Source organism: Festucalex cinctus, chromosome 3 (genome assembly GCF_051991245.1).
Source record: "Festucalex cinctus isolate MCC-2025b chromosome 3, RoL_Fcin_1.0, whole genome shotgun sequence".
Classification (NCBI taxonomy): domain Eukaryota; kingdom Metazoa; phylum Chordata; class Actinopteri; order Syngnathiformes; family Syngnathidae; genus Festucalex; species Festucalex cinctus.
In genome coordinates, this window is record NC_135413.1 from 1,819,649 (window position 1) to 1,837,534 (window position 17,886).

The following is a 17,886-nucleotide window of genomic DNA, read 5'->3' on the forward strand; positions in this document are numbered from 1 at the left end:
ACTACCACTTTCAGGGATGACTGTTTATGAATGCGCATGCGCAACTTTTGCGGGAAGGCTGCCTACAGTCCCGACACTGTTCCACAGAATCCACACAGTCCTTGCACAGTAACCTAAGCGGTTCTAATGCGCTGGTTCGGTTTCGGCTTTAACGCATTTGGACAGATACGTGTAGGAGAACGTGTTGTTGATAAATACGACACCGCCGATGGAGTTAACGTGGTAACGCCAGTAGAGTTGAAGTGTCATGTTGACGGAAGCTGCATTTCGAAAATAAGTGAACTCCGAGCGAGTTGGAGTCGAAGAGTAACCCTTCACTCGAATGGTGAGCGAAAGATGAAACGTGTCATTTAAAAATGCTTATGCAGTATCACAATCTCAAAATAATGGCTCAACCTCGCTGTGTTGCCAGGTGCCCGCTGTTTGTGTTTGACAGGTTTCAACGCTGTCAGTGGGATTTGTGGGACAGGGTGCACGGACGCCATTGTTGGGGAGTCTTTCTTAATCCTCGCCTTTACAGACAGAGTTGAGTCATGGGACCTAGACAACGAGAATAAGACCCCAGTATGGAGTATGGAAGTCAAAACTCCACCCGATGGCGCTGCAGGTCAGGTGGCGTTTAAAGGAAGACGCTATTCGCCACAGCGCCACCCTTTGGATTGCTTTGCGTGTTTGGCCCAACGTTGCAATAATCTTTACTGAAATCCAATTTTGTTGGCTTCCAGGTGCGTCACTGGATCTGCCATTAATCTGTGATGGCTACATTGCCACAAAACCTCCCTTCTACCGGCCATTATCTCCCCACCTGAAGGCCACCAGGCTGGCACTGGGTGCAGAGCACAGCGTTCTCCTCAGTGCCTCTGGAGCTGTGTATACATGGGGACTGGGCAGGTATCACTCACACACCTGTCACTTTTTGGTCATCTAGAGCAGTGTTTCTAAGCCTCTATTGAGTCAGGGTATGTGTATATGTGTGTGTGTGTGTGTGTGTATATATATATTACCTTACAAATACTAAGTAGATATACAGAATAATTATGTACCTTGCTGGCAACATTAGATGAACAAAGCTAATGTATTTGTAGTAAGGTTAAAATTTTTGACCAAGTGAAATCAGGTAATTTCCCACAGCACACCTTCTCCGCACACGTTTGCACTCACTGATCTTGAGCAATCAGTAATTCCCACTGACACTTATCCAAAAACTACAATGTCTATTTTCAACCATCAGTTTTCCACTACATGGCAGAGGGTCGACAAACCTGGTAATCCACCATCTCATGTCATGAGTTTTTGTTGTTGTCCCCCCCACATGTACTTGTAAAATGTACCTTGCCCCAATAAAGATTTGGCATCCCTGATCTACATAACACCTTTATTACAATCTTAGAACGTTTTTTTTGTTTTTGTTTTTAATCAGTCACGGTCAGTTAGGACATGGTGGCCTCTCATCCGAAGAGCATCCTAGGGTAGTGGAGGCACTTTGGGGAATGACCATGAGCTCTGTGGCTACTGGAGGGTGGCACACTGTCTGCATTAGTGGTAAGAGTATCTCATAATCTCAGTGTAATTTTAAATGTTTAAAATTCTATGACATTTTTGTACAAAATGTTTTGAAATATTGTACTATGTGGAACACATTGAAGCACCTTGTGAAGTGCACTATATAAAATAAAGCAGCCTTGCTTAATCAGGTATGCATATAAATGGTAAATCAATGTATTGGGTGACAGATGGCGGTGACCTGTATGTGTGGGGGTGGAATGAGAGTGGGCAGCTTGGTCTTCCCTCGCGGACTGCGAGGGCACAGAAGCATCAAAGTAGTCAAACAGTAGCAGGTTGGTCATTACAAGAATATTTGAATCTGATTTTTTTTTTTCCTCTTTTGTGCTTGCTATATCTACACCTATTTATATTTCAACTGTTATGTTGCAGACATGTCTTCATATAAAGACACGCCAGAGGCAGCGATGGACAAAGAAGTGTTTATTTCCATCCAGGCATTCCCAGCACTAGTGGACGTCACTCCATCGTGTGACATTAAGACGGTGGGCTGTGGCTCCCGACATACAGCTGCAGTGACATGTAGGAAATCTCACTTCCACATGAAATAGTTATTGGAAAGTTTTTTTCTTCATTACGCTGATCACAATTTGTGATAACCAAACCTTTTCATTTATATGATGTCTGTTGTTCACAGTTTGAGTAATGGAGTATACCTTGTTAACGAAATCAAAGAGAATAAACTCATGTTTTCAATGTGATCTATATCATTTTAGCCACAGGTGACCTCTACACATGGGGATGGGGTGAGTTTGATTCAAACTCTTAATATTGGCATCAACTGTAATGTACATTTAAATCAACACAAGACGCAACTCACTTGTTTTTCCTTTCTCAGGCCGATACGGGCAGCTTGGATATGAGACATCCTATTCAGATGAGCCACGTCGTGTGGAGTTCTTCAGGGAACAACAGATGCACGTTGTCGATGTGACGTGTGGGGCATGGAATACTTTTGCTGCTGTAGTTAAGGAGGAAGTAGCTTCCTCTTAAATTCTTCCTCTCCTATAGTCATACATCGACTTTGCACTCTATCAGACAAACTGGTAACTTGAAGACTTGATTTAGTATATGCTCAATAAAAAAAGGTTGAAAATTGTGGATTTTTGTAAAACTTTTAATATGGAAATATAAAGAGAGATTGAAAAATCACAAGTGGGTGATATACATATGAGTAAAGGCAGTAAAATCTATAGATAATTTACATCGAATAACTATAACTGATTAAACAATAATAAATGTGGGTAGTCAACGTCTGTCTTCACAGCACAATCTTGAAGGAACTGTGGAGAAGTATTTGGAAGTAAGTCAACTGTTTCGACAAACACACTCACTTAGAATTAGATTTTTGTGCTCACCTGACAAAATCTGGTGACCTTGAAATGACGTGCTGAAACTCTGAGAGGTTAACGGTTCCATCCTTGTCAATGTCTGACTCATCAAGAATCTAAATGGCAGCCAGTAGAAACGACAGTATTATTACATGTCTGTTGTTTTATCTCTATTGCGGGACCTCACTCACGTTATTGATGAGTTGTTTCATCTCCTCCCTGGTTAGTCTCGTGTCGTCAGTCTCTCCAGTCAGGCAGTTGATTAGTTTCTCCAGATCACCGGAGTCAAGAGTTCCATCATCATCAAAGTCTAGGAATGAGAACATAGCATCAAATATAATGTTTGTGGAATGTGGGAACCAATCACGTGCGAGCTTTTACCAAATATACGGAAGGCATAGTGGGACTTGATTTCCAGTGTAGCTGAGTCACTGAAGGCACTCAAAAGATCGAGAAAGTCCTCAAAAGTGAGGCTTCCATCTTTTACTTCAGATGTTGAAAAGACGTGGCAGATTCTCGTTTTAAAGGGGTTGGACTGGAACAGCAATAAGTCAAGGGTCATTGCGGTTAAACTGGGGCACTTCCTTCAAGCCGTATGAAACAGAAACTCATTTTGCCATAAGGAGTGTTGACACTTTCTAGCTTTTTACCTTAAGTTCTGGAAGAGTGAGGACCTTCTCCATGGGCACCCTGGCATTTGGAAGGTCTTTTTCATCTTTCGAGAGCAGCTCTGTGAATCTTTTATGTGCCCTGGTAATAGCCACAACATAATGTGTTATATAAAGACTGCCGAATGAATTTTGCAAGCGTGTGGTATACATATGGACACTTACAGAAGAATTTCTTGTTTTGTTAAAAACGTCAGCTCCTAGAAGTAAAATGACAGTCATCACAAAAAACAAACAACAACAACAACAAAAAGGAAATTATGAATTACATGGTGATAACATATTACTTTCCAACAAGCAAGACAACGTCGGATTCAGAATTATGAGATGCTACTGCTAGTTCAAATTCAAAATTGGAGTACAAGTTTAGATTACTGCTTGGGCTACACTAAAATAGCTTAAATTGGCTAACGTCGCTGGGCGAAACAAGTGTTCGGCAGTTAATCGTCGATACCGTATAACGTTAGACAGGACGGCATCGTGGCTGTTCCTTTAGGTTTCTAATATGTGGCAACTTACTTGGTATTCTGAGAGCAAATCCTTTCCAAGTTGACTCGCCGTTGTCCCCATCTTGAACTGCGCTTCCAAATGTTAAACTTTTCTCTTGTAAACAGTGGTGCCTGTCAAGACACTTTACTTCCGGTGTTGTCGTTTCCACCCTCATGTTAACCCTTTAATGCTTGAGACAAGTTGAGAGGCTACAAAAACGCAGCTGCCAATATGCTAATATGGTCAATAAAGGGATTCTGAGTCAAAGACGCTGTCATTCTTTTTTTATTTTTTTATTTTATTTTTTTTACTTTAGACCTGAACGTTTTGAGGCTGAGATGCAATGTTCTATTTCTCTCATATCGTTTTAAGTTGTAACATTCCATTAATATATATATATATTTTATTATTATTATAAAAGGAAATGTAATAATATTAAACCTTCCGTCTAGGCTAAAGCCAATATGGCAGGATTTTTTCTTGACATGGATTCCTCATGCCAAATCATGAACAGCCTCAACTGTCAGAAGTTAAGGCCAAATGTGTGACATTTGCGCATAATAATAATAATTAATAATTAATTAATTATTTGATGTGCCGTTGAAATTAAATTTCTAGGTATTGGTTTTGCATCAGTTTTTAAGGTGCTGGTCCTTATTGGGTCACAAAGGTCACTGAGCCTATAACTGCTGACTTTGGGCGAGAAGCAGGTACACTTGACTCTGGACTGTTTGCCATCAGTCAATGTTTTATAAGATTACCTAAAAGAGTATCCTATGGTCTGAGGTGTGTTAAGTATGCATTTGCTCCAATAACAGGGTGCCGACAATCTTCAATATTAAATATGTTGAATTGTTGTTATTATTTTATTTTTTATTTTATTTTTTTATTTTATTTTTAACCAAAAATCTTCATGTTTGTAGGGAAAGTCAACATGAAGTCATGAATCCGTCAATTGTGACGCCAAAAGGAATGTAACCAATCAAAGGATCGCCCTGACTGAGAAATAAAGTATAAATAAACGTGCACTTCCAATGTTGTTTTTCCTTTCGTTGGTGCCCATAGCATGGGTAACTTGCACATCTGTGAAGGCGCCTTTCATGCTGTAAGGTAGACTACATACAGGTTTTAGAGCAACGTATGCTGCTATCCAAGCAATGTCTTTTTCAGGGACATCCTTTTTTTCCAGCAAGGCAATGCCAAGCCACATTCTGTACATGTTAGAACAGCGTGGTTTAGTTGTAAAACACTGTGAGTGTGATCAGTGAAAATGTGTAGCACATTATGAAGTGTTTAATATGACAGCATAGACCCTAGTTGAGCAACTAGTTGTACATCAAGTAAGTATGGGAATGAATTCCACCTACAAAGTTTTAGCAGTTAGCATCCTCAGTTCCCAAACGCAGGTGTCCTTAATAGGTGAGGTGATGTAACACCGTGGTAAACATGCCCCTGTCCCACCTTTCATGGAATGAACGTGTTGCAGGCTTCAAATTCAAAGTAAGTATTTGCAAAAAAGTTTATTAGTTTGAATATTAAATATCTTGTCTCTGTAAATTGCATTAAATAGAGGTTGAAAAGAATTTGCAAATCATTGTATTCTGTTTTTATTTACACATCCCAACTTCATTGGAGTTGTTTTTTTTTTTTTTCAAAGGATGGTGATGTTTGAAACACATAAATTGCTTGATGTAGCTAATCAATAAGCGTAACAAATGTTTTATTTTCAACATCCAATCCAAACTTAAGTACCGCTAATGGTCATCTTTTATTTAATTTATTACATGAAACTGACAATAATGCTATAAAACATGTTAGATTAACTACAGTACAGTATGTTTGAATATTGAATACAAAGACTTCTATTTTTGAAACTGAACAAAGTTTGAATAGCTCAGCAATTAATTATTCAACATGCGGAAGAGTTCAGCTCAACTCTGGAGGTGAGACAAACTAAGCTCCCGGATTTGTTTCCCATTCTGTTGAATCTAAAATAAAATAGATAAAAACAGAATTAAACATCAGTATACAATGGAACAAAGTGCTGACATAATTACAACAGTTGTAATAGTGATTTCTCGGTTTTGGTCTATTTGACTGAAATACTTGTTTTTGATAAAGTTTCCTACTAAACACAACATTATTCATGTGCTTTCCTCATACTCTACCTGCCATTCTTGTTCCTTCCCTCGTCTCAGCTGAAACACCGATGCCAAATTCATTTTCTGCGGTGACTCTAAAGTAGTAGATCCCACCCTCCTCCAGGTCAGTCACCTTGTAGGACAACCGGTGGCACCTGTTGGTGAGTCTTGTCCATCCTTTTCTGCTGATGTCCAGTATGTCAACAAGGTAGTTCTTAACGGAGGCTCCTCCCTCATTCTCAGGGATGTCCCAAGTAACTGTGGCAGAGTTCTTGGTAACATCTTTAACAGCTAAATGTGTTGGTGGACCAGGGGAATCCAGAACCTGCACACTTAGAGACAAAGAGGCTTTGCCAACACCATTTTGTAATTTGACTATGTATTTGCCTGTGTCATCACGAGTCGCTTTTTCCACAGTAATGGAGGTGACAGAGCTGGTGGTGTTGATCAGTCCTCTGATTCTTAGATCCACATCTGCTTTTTCCCAGGTCACACTTGGAGCAGGTTTGCCAGTGAAAGGCACAGTAAGGGTGAAGGCACTTCCTTCTTTAACATGGAGAGTCTTCTTCATATCAGTGCTAATGTCAAACCTGGGTTCCTCTTCTCTCTCCACAGCCACATAAGGATCCGTTTCAGGACTGGCATCACTGATGCCTACCTTATTTATTGATCTAACAACAAACACGTATTCTGCCCCTGAGGTGAGCCCCGTTACTTTAAACTCAGTATTGTCTGTGTTATGAGTCCCAACAGCCCAGGCCTCTTCTGTGGATTTTCTGAATTCAACTTTGTACCCAGTGACTGGCGCTCCGCCATCAAACAGTGGCTTGTTCCACGAAAGAGTGATTGAGGACCTGGAAGAATCGAGAAGCGTAGGCTTTCCAGGAGGGGAAGGCAGAAACTTTGGATCTTCTGCCATGGCAAGAGAACATGGTAGACTGGGTTCACTTATCCCTGCAGCATTCTCTGCAAAAACACGAAATTCATATTCGCATCCTCCATGTAAGCCAGAAGCTTTGACTCGTAGGTCGTAGACAGGCTTCTTATTAACACGCAGCCAACGAATGCCCTGCTTGTCGCGCTTCTCGATGATGTACCCGCTGATTCGGCTTCCACCATCAGATACTGGCCTCTTCCAGCAGATAGTCATAGTGTCACTCGTCGTACTTGTGACCTCAACATCCGTTGGGGGCGATGGGATGGTGAAGGGGTCAACCGCCTTGATGGGATCACTTTCCAAAGTCTCCCCCTCACCATACTTGTTCACTGCCCTCACCCTAAAGAGGTATTCATTTCCTTTGAGCAGCTTGGTTATTTTGCAAGTAGTTGCCATCAAGTCACCATAAATAAGAGTCCAGGCTACACGGCTGGTTTCACACTTTTCAACAATGTAATGCATGATCTCTGCACCGCCTGTCTCGTGAGGGGGTCCCCATGATAAGGTGACTTTCTCCGCGGAAATTCCAGACACTTCCAAGGGTCCAGCTGGAGGGCCAGGCCTATCCAAGACTCTACATGTAATTGTAATAGATGTAGTACCCGCAGTACTCTGTAGCGTCAGAATGTATTGTCCGGAGTCTTTCCGAACGCTTTCCCGGATAAGTAAAGACGTATGCGTCTTTGTTGCTGTAATCTCAACCCTGCCCTTTGTGCCAATAGTTCTACCATTCTTCGACCACAAGACTGTTGGGTTGGGGCGGCCAGAGATGTCAGCATCTATTCTTAGAATCTCACCCACTTTAACAACCAAAATCTGTCTAAATTTGTCCTCTACGATAATTTTAGGTGGCTCCACATCATGCTGCACAGTGACAGGTCCTGTGGTCTCGGAGGGTGCACTGAAGAGCTCAGCTGCATTCTTTGCAAGGACCCTGAAGTCATATTGTTCACCCTCAGTGAGACCAGTCACCTCCAAAAAGGTGTTGAGTAAGTTGGTGAAGTTACACTTAAGCCAACAACTATCCGGAAGCTCTTTGCGCTCTACAATGAAAGTAGTTATCTTAGCCCCACCGTCGTATTGTGGTTTGTCCCATGAGAGGGAAACCGAAGAGTTTGTTATATTGGAAACTGTGAGGTTGCGTGGGGGTTCGCACTGGTCTCTTGCTGCAACAGGCTCAGAGGCATTACTGCAGGGGCCTACGCCAACGATATTCTCAGCATAAACCCGAAACTCATACACGAGGCCTTCTTCAATACTTGTAACTTTGAATCTGTTCTCTGTCACTGGACCTCTGTTTAACTTTGTCCACAGAATACTACTTTGATCTTTGTATTCAATATGATAGCCAATAATAGGGCTGCCACCATCACTGCTTGCCGGGCTCCATGTAATGACCATGACAGACTTTGAGGCACTCACAACACAGACATTGGTTGGGGGACTTGGAACCTTGAAAGGATATTGGGCAACAACGGGTTCAGACTCAGCAAAGGAGCTCTTCCCGTAGCGATTCTCTGCAGCAACACGAAAGTGATATTCAGTGCCCTGTGTCAACCGGGATATTTTTATAGAGGTCCTGGCAACGGTGCTTGACACAGTTTGCCATATTGTGCTGACTGTATCTCTCTTCTCAACAACATAATTAGATATTTGACACCCCCCACTATAATGTGGGGGCTGCCACATCAAAACCACAAAGTCAGCGCTCACTTCTTCCACAGTGAGGTCACATGGAGGTCCAGGTTTTTCAAAAACATTAACATGGATTTCAGCAGACGTAGTTCCAGTGGAATTGGCAACGGTTACCTCATACAAGCCGACATCTACCTTTGTTGCATCTTTGATTATCATTTGTGATGACGTATCCGATGTACATACATTTACCCTGCAGGTCTCTTTGAGTATGTTGCCATCTTTCTTCCATGTTACTGTTGGCTGTGGTACACCCTTAAATGGCACATCAATCCTTAAATCATTCCCTGCCTTCACACTGAATGTGCTGGACAGCAAATTGATCACAGGTTCAGCACTTGTGTCTTTTACAGTAACAGGTGTCGACAGGAGCTTCGGTTCACTCTTTCCCTTTTCATTCACAGCACTAACTCTGAAGAAATATTCCATTCCTTTTGCCAGTCCATTAATGACGGTTTCCAGTGATTTACTCTCAGAACAGGTTGTCCACTTGTCATGGCCCTTTGCTTGCATTTCTACAATATAACGTGTAATTTTGCTTCCTCCGTCATGATCTGGCTTTTCCCACGAGAGTTGTACACTGTCACTGGTGACATAACTCTGTGTTATTTTCCCAGGAGGAAGAGGCACTTCAGACATTTTAACAGGCTCCGTTGTTTCAGCTGCTTGTCCACTTCCATACTCATTTACAGCCAAGACACGGAAGTAATAAAAACATCCCTCCTGGAGGTTGCCAATTTTACACGAGTTCCTTGTGCAGTTACTACAGACACTTGTGAATACTTTTCTCGCCTCCTCTCTCTTTTCCACCACATAATGTGAGATCACTGCTCCTCCATCAATGAGTGGAGCCTCCCAGGAGACGAACACAGAATCTCTCTGTACATCTTTCACTTGCAGGTTTGTTGGTGCACTGGGAGTATCCAACACTCGAACATTGATAAATGCTGATTTTGAGCCCATGCAGTTAGTAGCAGTCAATAAATACTTCCCAGTGTCATTTCTGTTTACATTTTCAATCATCAACGACGTGTAGGAGCCTGTCACCTCTATTTGTGCACGCTCACTGAGAGGACCACCTTCCTTTGACCAATGGACCTCAGGTTCTGGCTTTCCTCTGATGGCGACATAGAGATGTAATGTTGAACAGGCTCGGACATTAACTAGCTTTCTCAAAACTGAGTCCAACTCAACTTCAGGATGCTCTAATTTCTCAGCTGCAACCACAGACCCTGGTAAGTCCACAGGCTCACCAACTCCATTCACATTTGTTGCACGTACCCGGAAGTTGTACTCTACATTTTCTCTCAGACCTTTTATGGTGTCTTTTGTATCTTCTGTGTATGGTGTGCATGTGATCCATTCATCATCTGCTGCTTCTTTCATCTCAACAACAAATCCAGTAATGGGAGCTCCACCATCATAGATAGACTTGGACCAGGATAGAGAGACAGTACTGCATGAATGGTCTGTTACTTTGAGGTTGGTAGGGGGACCAGGAGGGTATGATGCATCACACATTTTAATATAGTCACTTGCCTCACTGGGTGCACCGACACCAGCAGTATTCTCTGCTGATACTCTAAACTGATAATAATGTCCCTCGGTGAGTCCTGTGCATCTGAAACGCAAGTCATTCAGCCTTCTCTTGTTGCATTTCGTCCACCTAACACCATCTTTATCACGTTTCTCCAGGATGTAGCCATCTATCTCAGAGCCCCCGTCCGTCTCAGGTCTTTCCCACGTCAACATTACAGAGTCCCCAGTCACAGCACTGGCTATTGGGGTAGAAGGCGCACTGGGTGTTTTAAAAGGATTTTGCGCAATGAAAGGTTCAGATTCCAGAAATTCTCCTACACCAAATTTGTTCACAGCACAAACACGGAATATGTATTCTCTTCCGGGCGTCAGCTTTGTAACTTTGTAACTGACAGATTCAACATGGGGATCAACTCCTGTCCATGTAACACGGCTTGTCTCCCTTTTTTCAACAATGTAGTGTGAAACACTGGCACCACCATCATGTAAAGGGGGGTTCCAATGAAGATGACATTTTTCAGCACTTACAGCTTTCACCCTCAAAGGCCCGTCTGGGGAACCGGGTCTATCCAGTACCTTCACATTAACTGGCATAGATGTTGTTCCATCGATGTTAGTGAGACTGAGGACAAAGCGTCCCCCATCCACGCGTGTGCAGTCCCTGACAATCAGCGTTGTATGAGTGAGGGTGTTTTTTATATCTGTCCGAGGTGTAGCTTGGTTGATTTCTTCACCATCCTTCAGCCATCTTACGTCAGGAAGAGGCTTTCCAAAATAATCAGCTTCAATTGTAAATGTTTCGCCAGCCTGAACAACAATCGGACTCTTGAACTTGGGGTCCATGAACACAGAGGGTCCTTCAATTACATCTTCGGCAAAAATGGTTATACTTTCAGAGGGTTTGCTCCAAACGCCTGCACCATTTTTGGCAGTTATTCTGAACTCATAACTTTGGCCTCCCGTCAGACCTGTAATTGTGAACTGATTTTCAATAACATTTGTGAAGTTTGCTTTCATCCATCGGCCATCTGGAAGCTCTTTCTTTTCCACAACATAACCTATGATGGAGCTGCCACCATCATTGGCGGGTTTGGCCCACTGGAGTGTGATATTGTCTTTTGTAATAACAACCGCTTCAGGTTTACCAGGTGCGTCACAGGGATCTCTCGCCACATAACAGTCAGAAATCTTGCTCGATGGGCTGAGTCCAGCAATATTTTCAGCAAAGACTCTGAATTCATATGCAATCCCTTCTTCCAGGCCGGTTGTTTTGAATCGGGGGTCATGTATGGCAAACTTGTTCAGCTTGGTCCATAATATGCTGTTTTTCTCCTTTCGTTCCAGGTGATAGCCAGTGACAGCGCTACCTCCATCGCTGCTTGGGGGTGCCCATTCAACTAACATGCTGTACTTTGACACTGTGGACACAAACGGTGTACCAGTAGCCATAGGCACACTAAATGGGTACTGTGCAAGTACAACTGAAGATGTGATGGCTGCACTCTTTCCATACCTATTTTCTGCAAACACTCTGAATTGATACTCATTACCAGCCTTTAGTTTAGTGACTTTGATTGCAGTTCGCACTGTCGTTGCTGATACTGTTTGCCACTCCATGTTAGTAATGTCACGTTTCTCCACAACATAGTTGTCAAGCTGACAGCCTCCGGTGTATTGGGGTGGCTCCCAGGAAATGGACACATAGTCAGAACTCACCTCATCAATTCTCACAGGACCTACGGGTGGGTCAGGCTTTTCAAGAACCACCACTGTGATTTCTCCTGTATAGTTTCCAGCATTGTTGCTTGCTGTGATGGAGTATTGGCCAACGTGCTCTCTGGCAGCGTGTCTGATATGAATAAATGTCATTGATGATGTGGTTGATATCTCCAGCCTGGATGTCTCTTTGACAGTCTGTCCATCTTTTTTCCATTGTATCTTTGGGGCTGGATCCCCCAGCACTGGTATTTCTACTTTCAAATCTTCACCATTTTTCACCGTGAATGTGGTGAAAGTCAGTTGAAGGGTTGGTTTTAAAGCCTTTTCCTTTGCCGTATCTTTAGGGTTTTGTGTGCTCCTTTCAAGAGATCCTGCGATCTGTCCTATAGAAACACAAAATAAATAAAACATTGTGTAAGACAGTGATTGAAAGATATGTTGAGTTTGTAATTATATTTTAAAAGCACTGTTATAAATGCATACTTGTGATGAAAACTTCATAGATGTCTGCTTTGCATACCTTCAACAATGGCAGAGGTGGATGGCTCAGAATCAGCATCATGTGTCAGATTAAAGAGCTGAGCTGTATCGCTTCTTTCATCTGTCTACAAAATAGATACAGTTGTCAGTGAAATTAGATTTATGCACCGAAGATTAATTCTTACATGATCTCATGATCTCACGTATTAATATGCTAATGGTAGTTTAAAAAATAGATATAGCCTCCTGTATACATATATTGTAGTCGGGGCTGACAACTTAACATAATGACAGATTTAACTACATACAACTATTATTAAAACCAAAGAGCCAAAAGCTAAGCAGTGTCCAAGACAAAGAGAATGAAAATATAAAATGGGTCGATAGACAAACTAAAATACATACAAAAATGTCAAAATATTTTCAGCGCAAGTTAAAAACAACAACAACAAAAACTACTTACTTGTTTGTCTGTTTCTCCCTCCATCATTATTTATTTCCTTATACAAAGCAAAAAGAAAACAAACTCAACTCAATGTTGTTTGAGATACTGTCAAATTAAGCTCTGCTCGCAAGCAGCCAAACACGCACAACTCAACTCCAGCAGTCACTGCCTGCTTTATCTCCAAAAGCATGCAGTTACTCGAGCTTCTAAAATAGCCACATGACTGACTGGCCAGCTGCTGCATCTTCTAAAGTTAGTTGAGCCTGCGTGGGTTACAAAACAGCAGAGTCATTCTATCAGTGTCACTTGAGTCCACAACGTTTGATAGTGTTAAGGTACAAAAAAAAATGTGCCCAAGTGTGTTTCTATTCTAAAGCTGAAAGGTTTTAATTTCATTGGTGTTGTTTACATTATATATGAGTAAATGTGATTTTTTTTTAGGGTTTTAATCACTTTAGTGAGTACATGGCCGTATTGACGAACATAACATTTGCATCTAAAATATCACCAAATAGATAAAAGATGTATTATTTCCACGTGTGTGCACGGACTCTCGGATTGCACACAATATATTTATTAAAAATAAAAACATTATTTTTAGAAAATTTTTATTATTTGTGTGCGTCCCTCAGTTTATTTTACCAACCTGGCTGTTACACATACTAGTTTTGTCTACAAATTCCTGACTGTTGCTGTTGTGACATCATTGAACCTCTGGAGCAGCCCGGAAGAGTGAGAAGTTCTGACATTGTTTTTTTTCTTTCTTCTTTTTTCATTGTTGTTTCATGTTAGGTAAAGGTCTGTCAATGTCAACCCAACCCCGTCACACAATATTTATAGGGAAAACTGTCTTTTTTTTTTTTAACATTTATTTATTTATTTATTTATTTTTACACTTTAAATGTAAAGAGATGATATTTTCAATTGAAAGTATATTCTCTTAGGTCAAGAACTTGTCCACATCGCGAACAATGGCCATTTTGGGGTGAAATTTAATTTACTACCCGGTCGCATATCACCCCATAACGTTATATTGTAACGGGGTGGTTCTTCTTCATAAAGAAAGAGAGGTTTTCCGTACCGCCCCGTCACAGTGAACCACCCCATCACAGGGCAATCTTGTAAAAAAATAAAATAAAATAAAAATAGGGAAATGGTGTGAAATACTTCATGAATTAATGATGAATAATGTTCTTGTTTTGCGGACTAATCATAGGACTATAGGTTTGATTTCAAATTTTGTAGTCCATATATTTTTTTGTAAATACAGTGACACAGATGATATGTAAAATTATATTTTATGGCTAATGAGCTTAAACAAACAAACAAAAAAAGCTGAGTAAATTACATACGGTCTTAGTGATATATTATTATTATTATTATTTTTAAAAAAGGACATTTTGCTAGCAGCAAAACGTTAGATTTTTTTAAATTTATTTCACCATCACTCAAATGTGTATATGTTGTCCGTGACGTGGTGGTAATTCGAACTATTATAGTTAATATAATTTAGCATCACACGCTGTGTAAATTATTGCCCATTCGGCATCCATTGCAGCCTTGTCATCCTGGAAGGGGGATTTCCACATTTGAAGTCGCCTTCTCAAGGGTTCTTATTTTCCCCTATTTATTTATTTATTTATTTGTTTATTTATGTATGTATGTATGTATGTATGTATGTATGTATGTATGTATGTATGTATGTATGTATGTATGTATGTATGTATGTATGTATGTATGTATGTATGTTAGTTTTTCCTTGCCCTCTTGTGGTTAGATCAAAGGATGTTGTTAATATTTGTCAACTGTGGGCATGTGAAGCCCTGTGACACTCTTTTGTGATGAAGGGCTATATAAATAAACTTGATTTTTTTTTTTTATTATTATTTTTTATTTTTTTTATTTTTTTTTACACCTTGTAGCCATTTCGTACATACAATATATAGTATTAAAAAGTATAGGAAAAGCACAGTATCAGTATTGCATAGCGGATATGGCTGTAATAATAACACACCAAAGTTCAGATTCAGTTTACTTCTTGATTTCTGACTGACCGATTGTTCGTTACACATGACAAATTCAATCTTGCTTCCGTGACAGCAACATCTAGTCAAATACAATTATTTTGGCATCTCAATCCGGAAATGCAAGCACCAACGCTAACGGAATCAATCAACAGGACGTTACAGGAGCTTACAGTAGTAAAACGTAAGGTATACAAAATGCGGTTTGTTAAATCATACCTGACAATACTGTTTGTTTACTTTTTTAAACTATAACATTTAAACATCTGTTCACTTTGTGTCACCTCAGACCGGAAATACGAATACCAACGAAGAAGGACTAACGGAACTATTCAGGAAGTAACCTGATCGGAACATTAGTAAAACGTGCAGAAGCGTATAGGGTTTGTGTGATCATTGACCATACCGGTACTATTGTATGTGATATATATTGTAGTTAGATAATTGTTTCCATTGTATCCTGTTTGTATGGTGTAAAACGTACACGTACGTTGTAATTGCAAAGCTTACCTCTCGAACCGACCATGCCAGTCCAGTTTGTCTATGGGAACAAGGACTTTATTAAAGATGTGCGTGTCAACACCGATAACATAGCCGTGTTGGCATATGAATCAAGGTTTGATTCAGCCATCCAAGCTGGGTGGACGGACAGGATGGAGAGAGGGGTCCTTCGGTACCTTTTGACGGACTTACAAACACGCATTCTGCCTGGCCCGTGTGGCTTTGTGGCCCAGTTAAATGTCAAGAGAGGAATGGAGAGAAGAAAGCCGCAGGAGATCCTCAGTATTCAGCAAAATTTCAACGCCACGCAGTTTAATTTTAACAACGTCAATCCAGATGAGGTCGTATTTGAGATGATTAAGGAGTCCGAGGAAATTGGCCATCAACCATATAAGACAGTTGTATTGGTCAACGTCAGTCCTCTGGAGTTTGGACATTGTCTTTTTGTTCCAGATCCAGCACGCTGCTTTCCCCAAGTTCTTACAAGGCTTGCCATTCAAGTTGGTATTGAATCTGTGCTTCTCAGTTCTGATCCAGCCTTTCGTGTGGGCTTCAACAGTCTAGGAGCGTTTGCATCTGTCAATCATTTACACCTCCATGGATATTACCTGAAACACCAGCTCAATATTGAATCTATGCCTGTTCGGCCACTTCTTCCTGAAAAAGGATTTTACACTTTACTGGGATTTCCTGCAGGTTTTCTGTTCTACACAGAGTCCGAGGGAGTGAAGGATGTTGCAAGTGTCATCTCTCGAGTCACTGACTTCCTAATGGAGGCCGCTGTTGCTCACAACGTCTTCATGACGAGAGGATGTCCACCCCGTGAAGAGGATGACAAATTATTAAGAAGAGGCGTACGCATCGCCGTGTGGCCCAGAGTAGCCTGTTTCGGTACCAAAGAGGAGTCTGCTCTCAACGTTGCTCTATGCGAGCTTGCGGGACATCTACCGTTTAAGAACCAGACAGATTATGAGCTCGCTACTGAATCGCATGTGGTAGAAATCATTCAGCATTATCTTTTTCCGCATGAAGAATTTCTTCAATTGGAAAAGCAGCTGACTCAACAGTTAATGATGATGTAGAGTTTGGACAAAGCTTGTCAAGTGATGTTCATTGCTTATGATATTACTAAATGACGTAAATCTATACTAAATGATATAAATCTATACTGTATGATGTGCTGCCAACAATTTTAAAAACATAAAAACATTTTTTTTATTTCTACACAGTGGCATTCATGAGCCAGATAGATAGACTTGATATATTTTATAATATTTTGCACAATGTAATAATATCTAATAGAACTTCTGGATTAAAAAAATTCAGAGGCCGACTTGTCCAGTGTACCCAAGTGAGATGAAGCTGTATAGAATGGATCGTTTGCAGTGCTGTGTTACATGGTGATAATTGAGATTAAATTCTGCGAGTGGTTATAATATGTGATACCCTGAATACTACATGTGGGGACCTTCTGTACATCTTATTTTGCATATGGACTAAAGTATATTGAACAAAACGTGGCCGCTTTTGTTGTAAGAGACAAGCTAGACAAAATCTTGCCCATAAATGTTTAGACTGATACGAATTGAAGTTTAGCATCATCACCCCAGTAGACCTTATCATGTGCCTGAATGGCATCGCCAAGGTAGTGATGTCAACTCAAATAATTAGTGCAGCCATGTGTGTTTTCATCTGATGACAAGCTTGTTTTTTTTCCTCATCATCCAATTCTGACTTGTCAAAAAGGCTAATTTTAATAATTGATACAAAATAATGGGAGTAAGAATTACACTTAAGTTTTGTTGTCACACTTTGTACTACATACTTCATGTCTGGTTCTATACTTGTGCATTTCTTGTGCTTTTGGATCCTATTTCTTCGTCATCGCAGGGGTATGTTCTAAAGACAGCCAAGAGGAAAAGTGTAATGATGACCGGAGTTTACAACCAGTCCAGGGTGTACCCCGCCGACTGCCCAGAGCCAGCTGAGATAGGCCCCAGCACCCCCTGCGACCCTTGTGAGGTATAAGCGGTCAAGAAAATGGATGGATGGAGATATATATATATATGTGTGTGTGTGTGTGTATGTATATATATATATATATATATATATATATATATATATATATATATATATATATATATATATATATATATATATATATATATATATATATATATATATATCCAACTAGGGTGAAAGCCAGCAGTTTCTTCTAATAGTTTGACTCAGGAAGAGATTACACTGGTATTCAAATTCCATTTGCTTCATATGCAAGCAGCAAAAACAAACAAACAAACAATCGATGGTTAAATAAAAAAATAAAATAAATTATTTAAGCCACATCAATTTGT

General features: G+C 40.6%; 5 protein-coding genes across 5 annotated transcripts in view; 2 read left to right on the forward strand and 3 right to left on the reverse strand.

Moving 5' to 3' along the window:
* chst6 (carbohydrate sulfotransferase 6) overlaps positions 1-17,886 on the reverse strand; it is a 136,715-nt gene that overhangs the window by 33,306 nt on the left and 85,523 nt on the right. The gene's annotated exons all lie outside the window — the stretch shown is intronic.
* LOC144015436 (RCC1 domain-containing protein 1-like) lies at positions 35-2,849 on the forward strand. The gene is made up of 8 exons (XM_077515458.1): positions 35-325; positions 413-607; positions 726-891; positions 1,421-1,542; positions 1,734-1,838; positions 1,936-2,085; positions 2,280-2,309; positions 2,402-2,849. The coding sequence occupies exons 1-8, from the start codon at positions 127-129 to the stop codon at positions 2,554-2,556; spliced, it is 1,122 nt and encodes a 373-aa protein (XP_077371584.1). The 5' UTR covers positions 35-126; the 3' UTR covers positions 2,557-2,849.
* LOC144015437 (calcium and integrin-binding protein 1-like) lies at positions 2,660-4,274 on the reverse strand. Its single transcript, XM_077515459.1, has 7 exons — positions 4,082-4,274; positions 3,728-3,762; positions 3,545-3,644; positions 3,276-3,429; positions 3,086-3,204; positions 2,922-3,010; positions 2,660-2,846 (listed from the first exon to the last, which is right to left on the reverse strand). The coding sequence occupies exons 1-7, from the start codon at positions 4,130-4,132 to the stop codon at positions 2,825-2,827; spliced, it is 570 nt and encodes a 189-aa protein (XP_077371585.1). The 5' UTR covers positions 4,133-4,274; the 3' UTR covers positions 2,660-2,824.
* Positions 5,506-12,493, reverse strand: LOC144016606 (titin-like). Its single transcript, XM_077517947.1, has 2 exons — positions 6,220-12,493; positions 5,506-6,039 (listed from the first exon to the last, which is right to left on the reverse strand). The coding sequence occupies exons 1-2, from the start codon at positions 12,491-12,493 to the stop codon at positions 6,005-6,007; spliced, it is 6,309 nt and encodes a 2,102-aa protein (XP_077374073.1). The 3' UTR covers positions 5,506-6,004.
* LOC144016641 (GDP-D-glucose phosphorylase 1-like) lies at positions 15,205-16,870 on the forward strand. Its single transcript, XM_077517980.1, has one exon. It carries the CDS (start codon positions 15,556-15,558, stop codon positions 16,612-16,614), a length of 1,059 nt encoding a protein of 352 aa, XP_077374106.1. The 5' UTR covers positions 15,205-15,555; the 3' UTR covers positions 16,615-16,870.

Coding starts and splice junctions, on each gene's coding strand:
- LOC144015436 (XM_077515458.1), top strand. CDS start 127: ATGCGCTGGTTCGGTTTCGGCTTTAACGCATTTGGACAGATACGTGTA. Junction 326..412: donor AGTAACCCTTCACTCGAATG/GTGAGCGAAAGA, acceptor CTGTGTTGCCAG/GTGCCCGCTGTTTGTGTTTG. Junction 2,310..2,401: donor CCTCTACACATGGGGATGGG/GTGAGTTTGATT, acceptor TTCCTTTCTCAG/GCCGATACGGGCAGCTTGGA.
- LOC144015437 (XM_077515459.1), bottom strand. CDS start 4,132: ATGGGGACAACGGCGAGTCAACTTGGAAAGGATTTGCTCTCAGAATAC. Junction 3,763..4,081: donor ATTTGCTCTCAGAATACCAA/GTAAGTTGCCAC, acceptor TTTTACTTCTAG/GAGCTGACGTTTTTAACAAA. Junction 2,847..2,921: donor AGGTCACCAGATTTTGTCAG/GTGAGCACAAAA, acceptor ACTTCTCCACAG/TTCCTTCAAGATTGTGCTGT.
- LOC144016606 (XM_077517947.1), bottom strand. CDS start 12,493: ATGTTTTATTTATTTTGTGTTTCTATAGGACAGATCGCAGGATCTCTT. Junction 6,040..6,219: donor GGAAGGAACAAGAATGGCAG/GTAGAGTATGAG, acceptor ATTTTATTTTAG/ATTCAACAGAATGGGAAACA.
- LOC144016641 (XM_077517980.1), top strand. CDS start 15,556: ATGCCAGTCCAGTTTGTCTATGGGAACAAGGACTTTATTAAAGATGTG.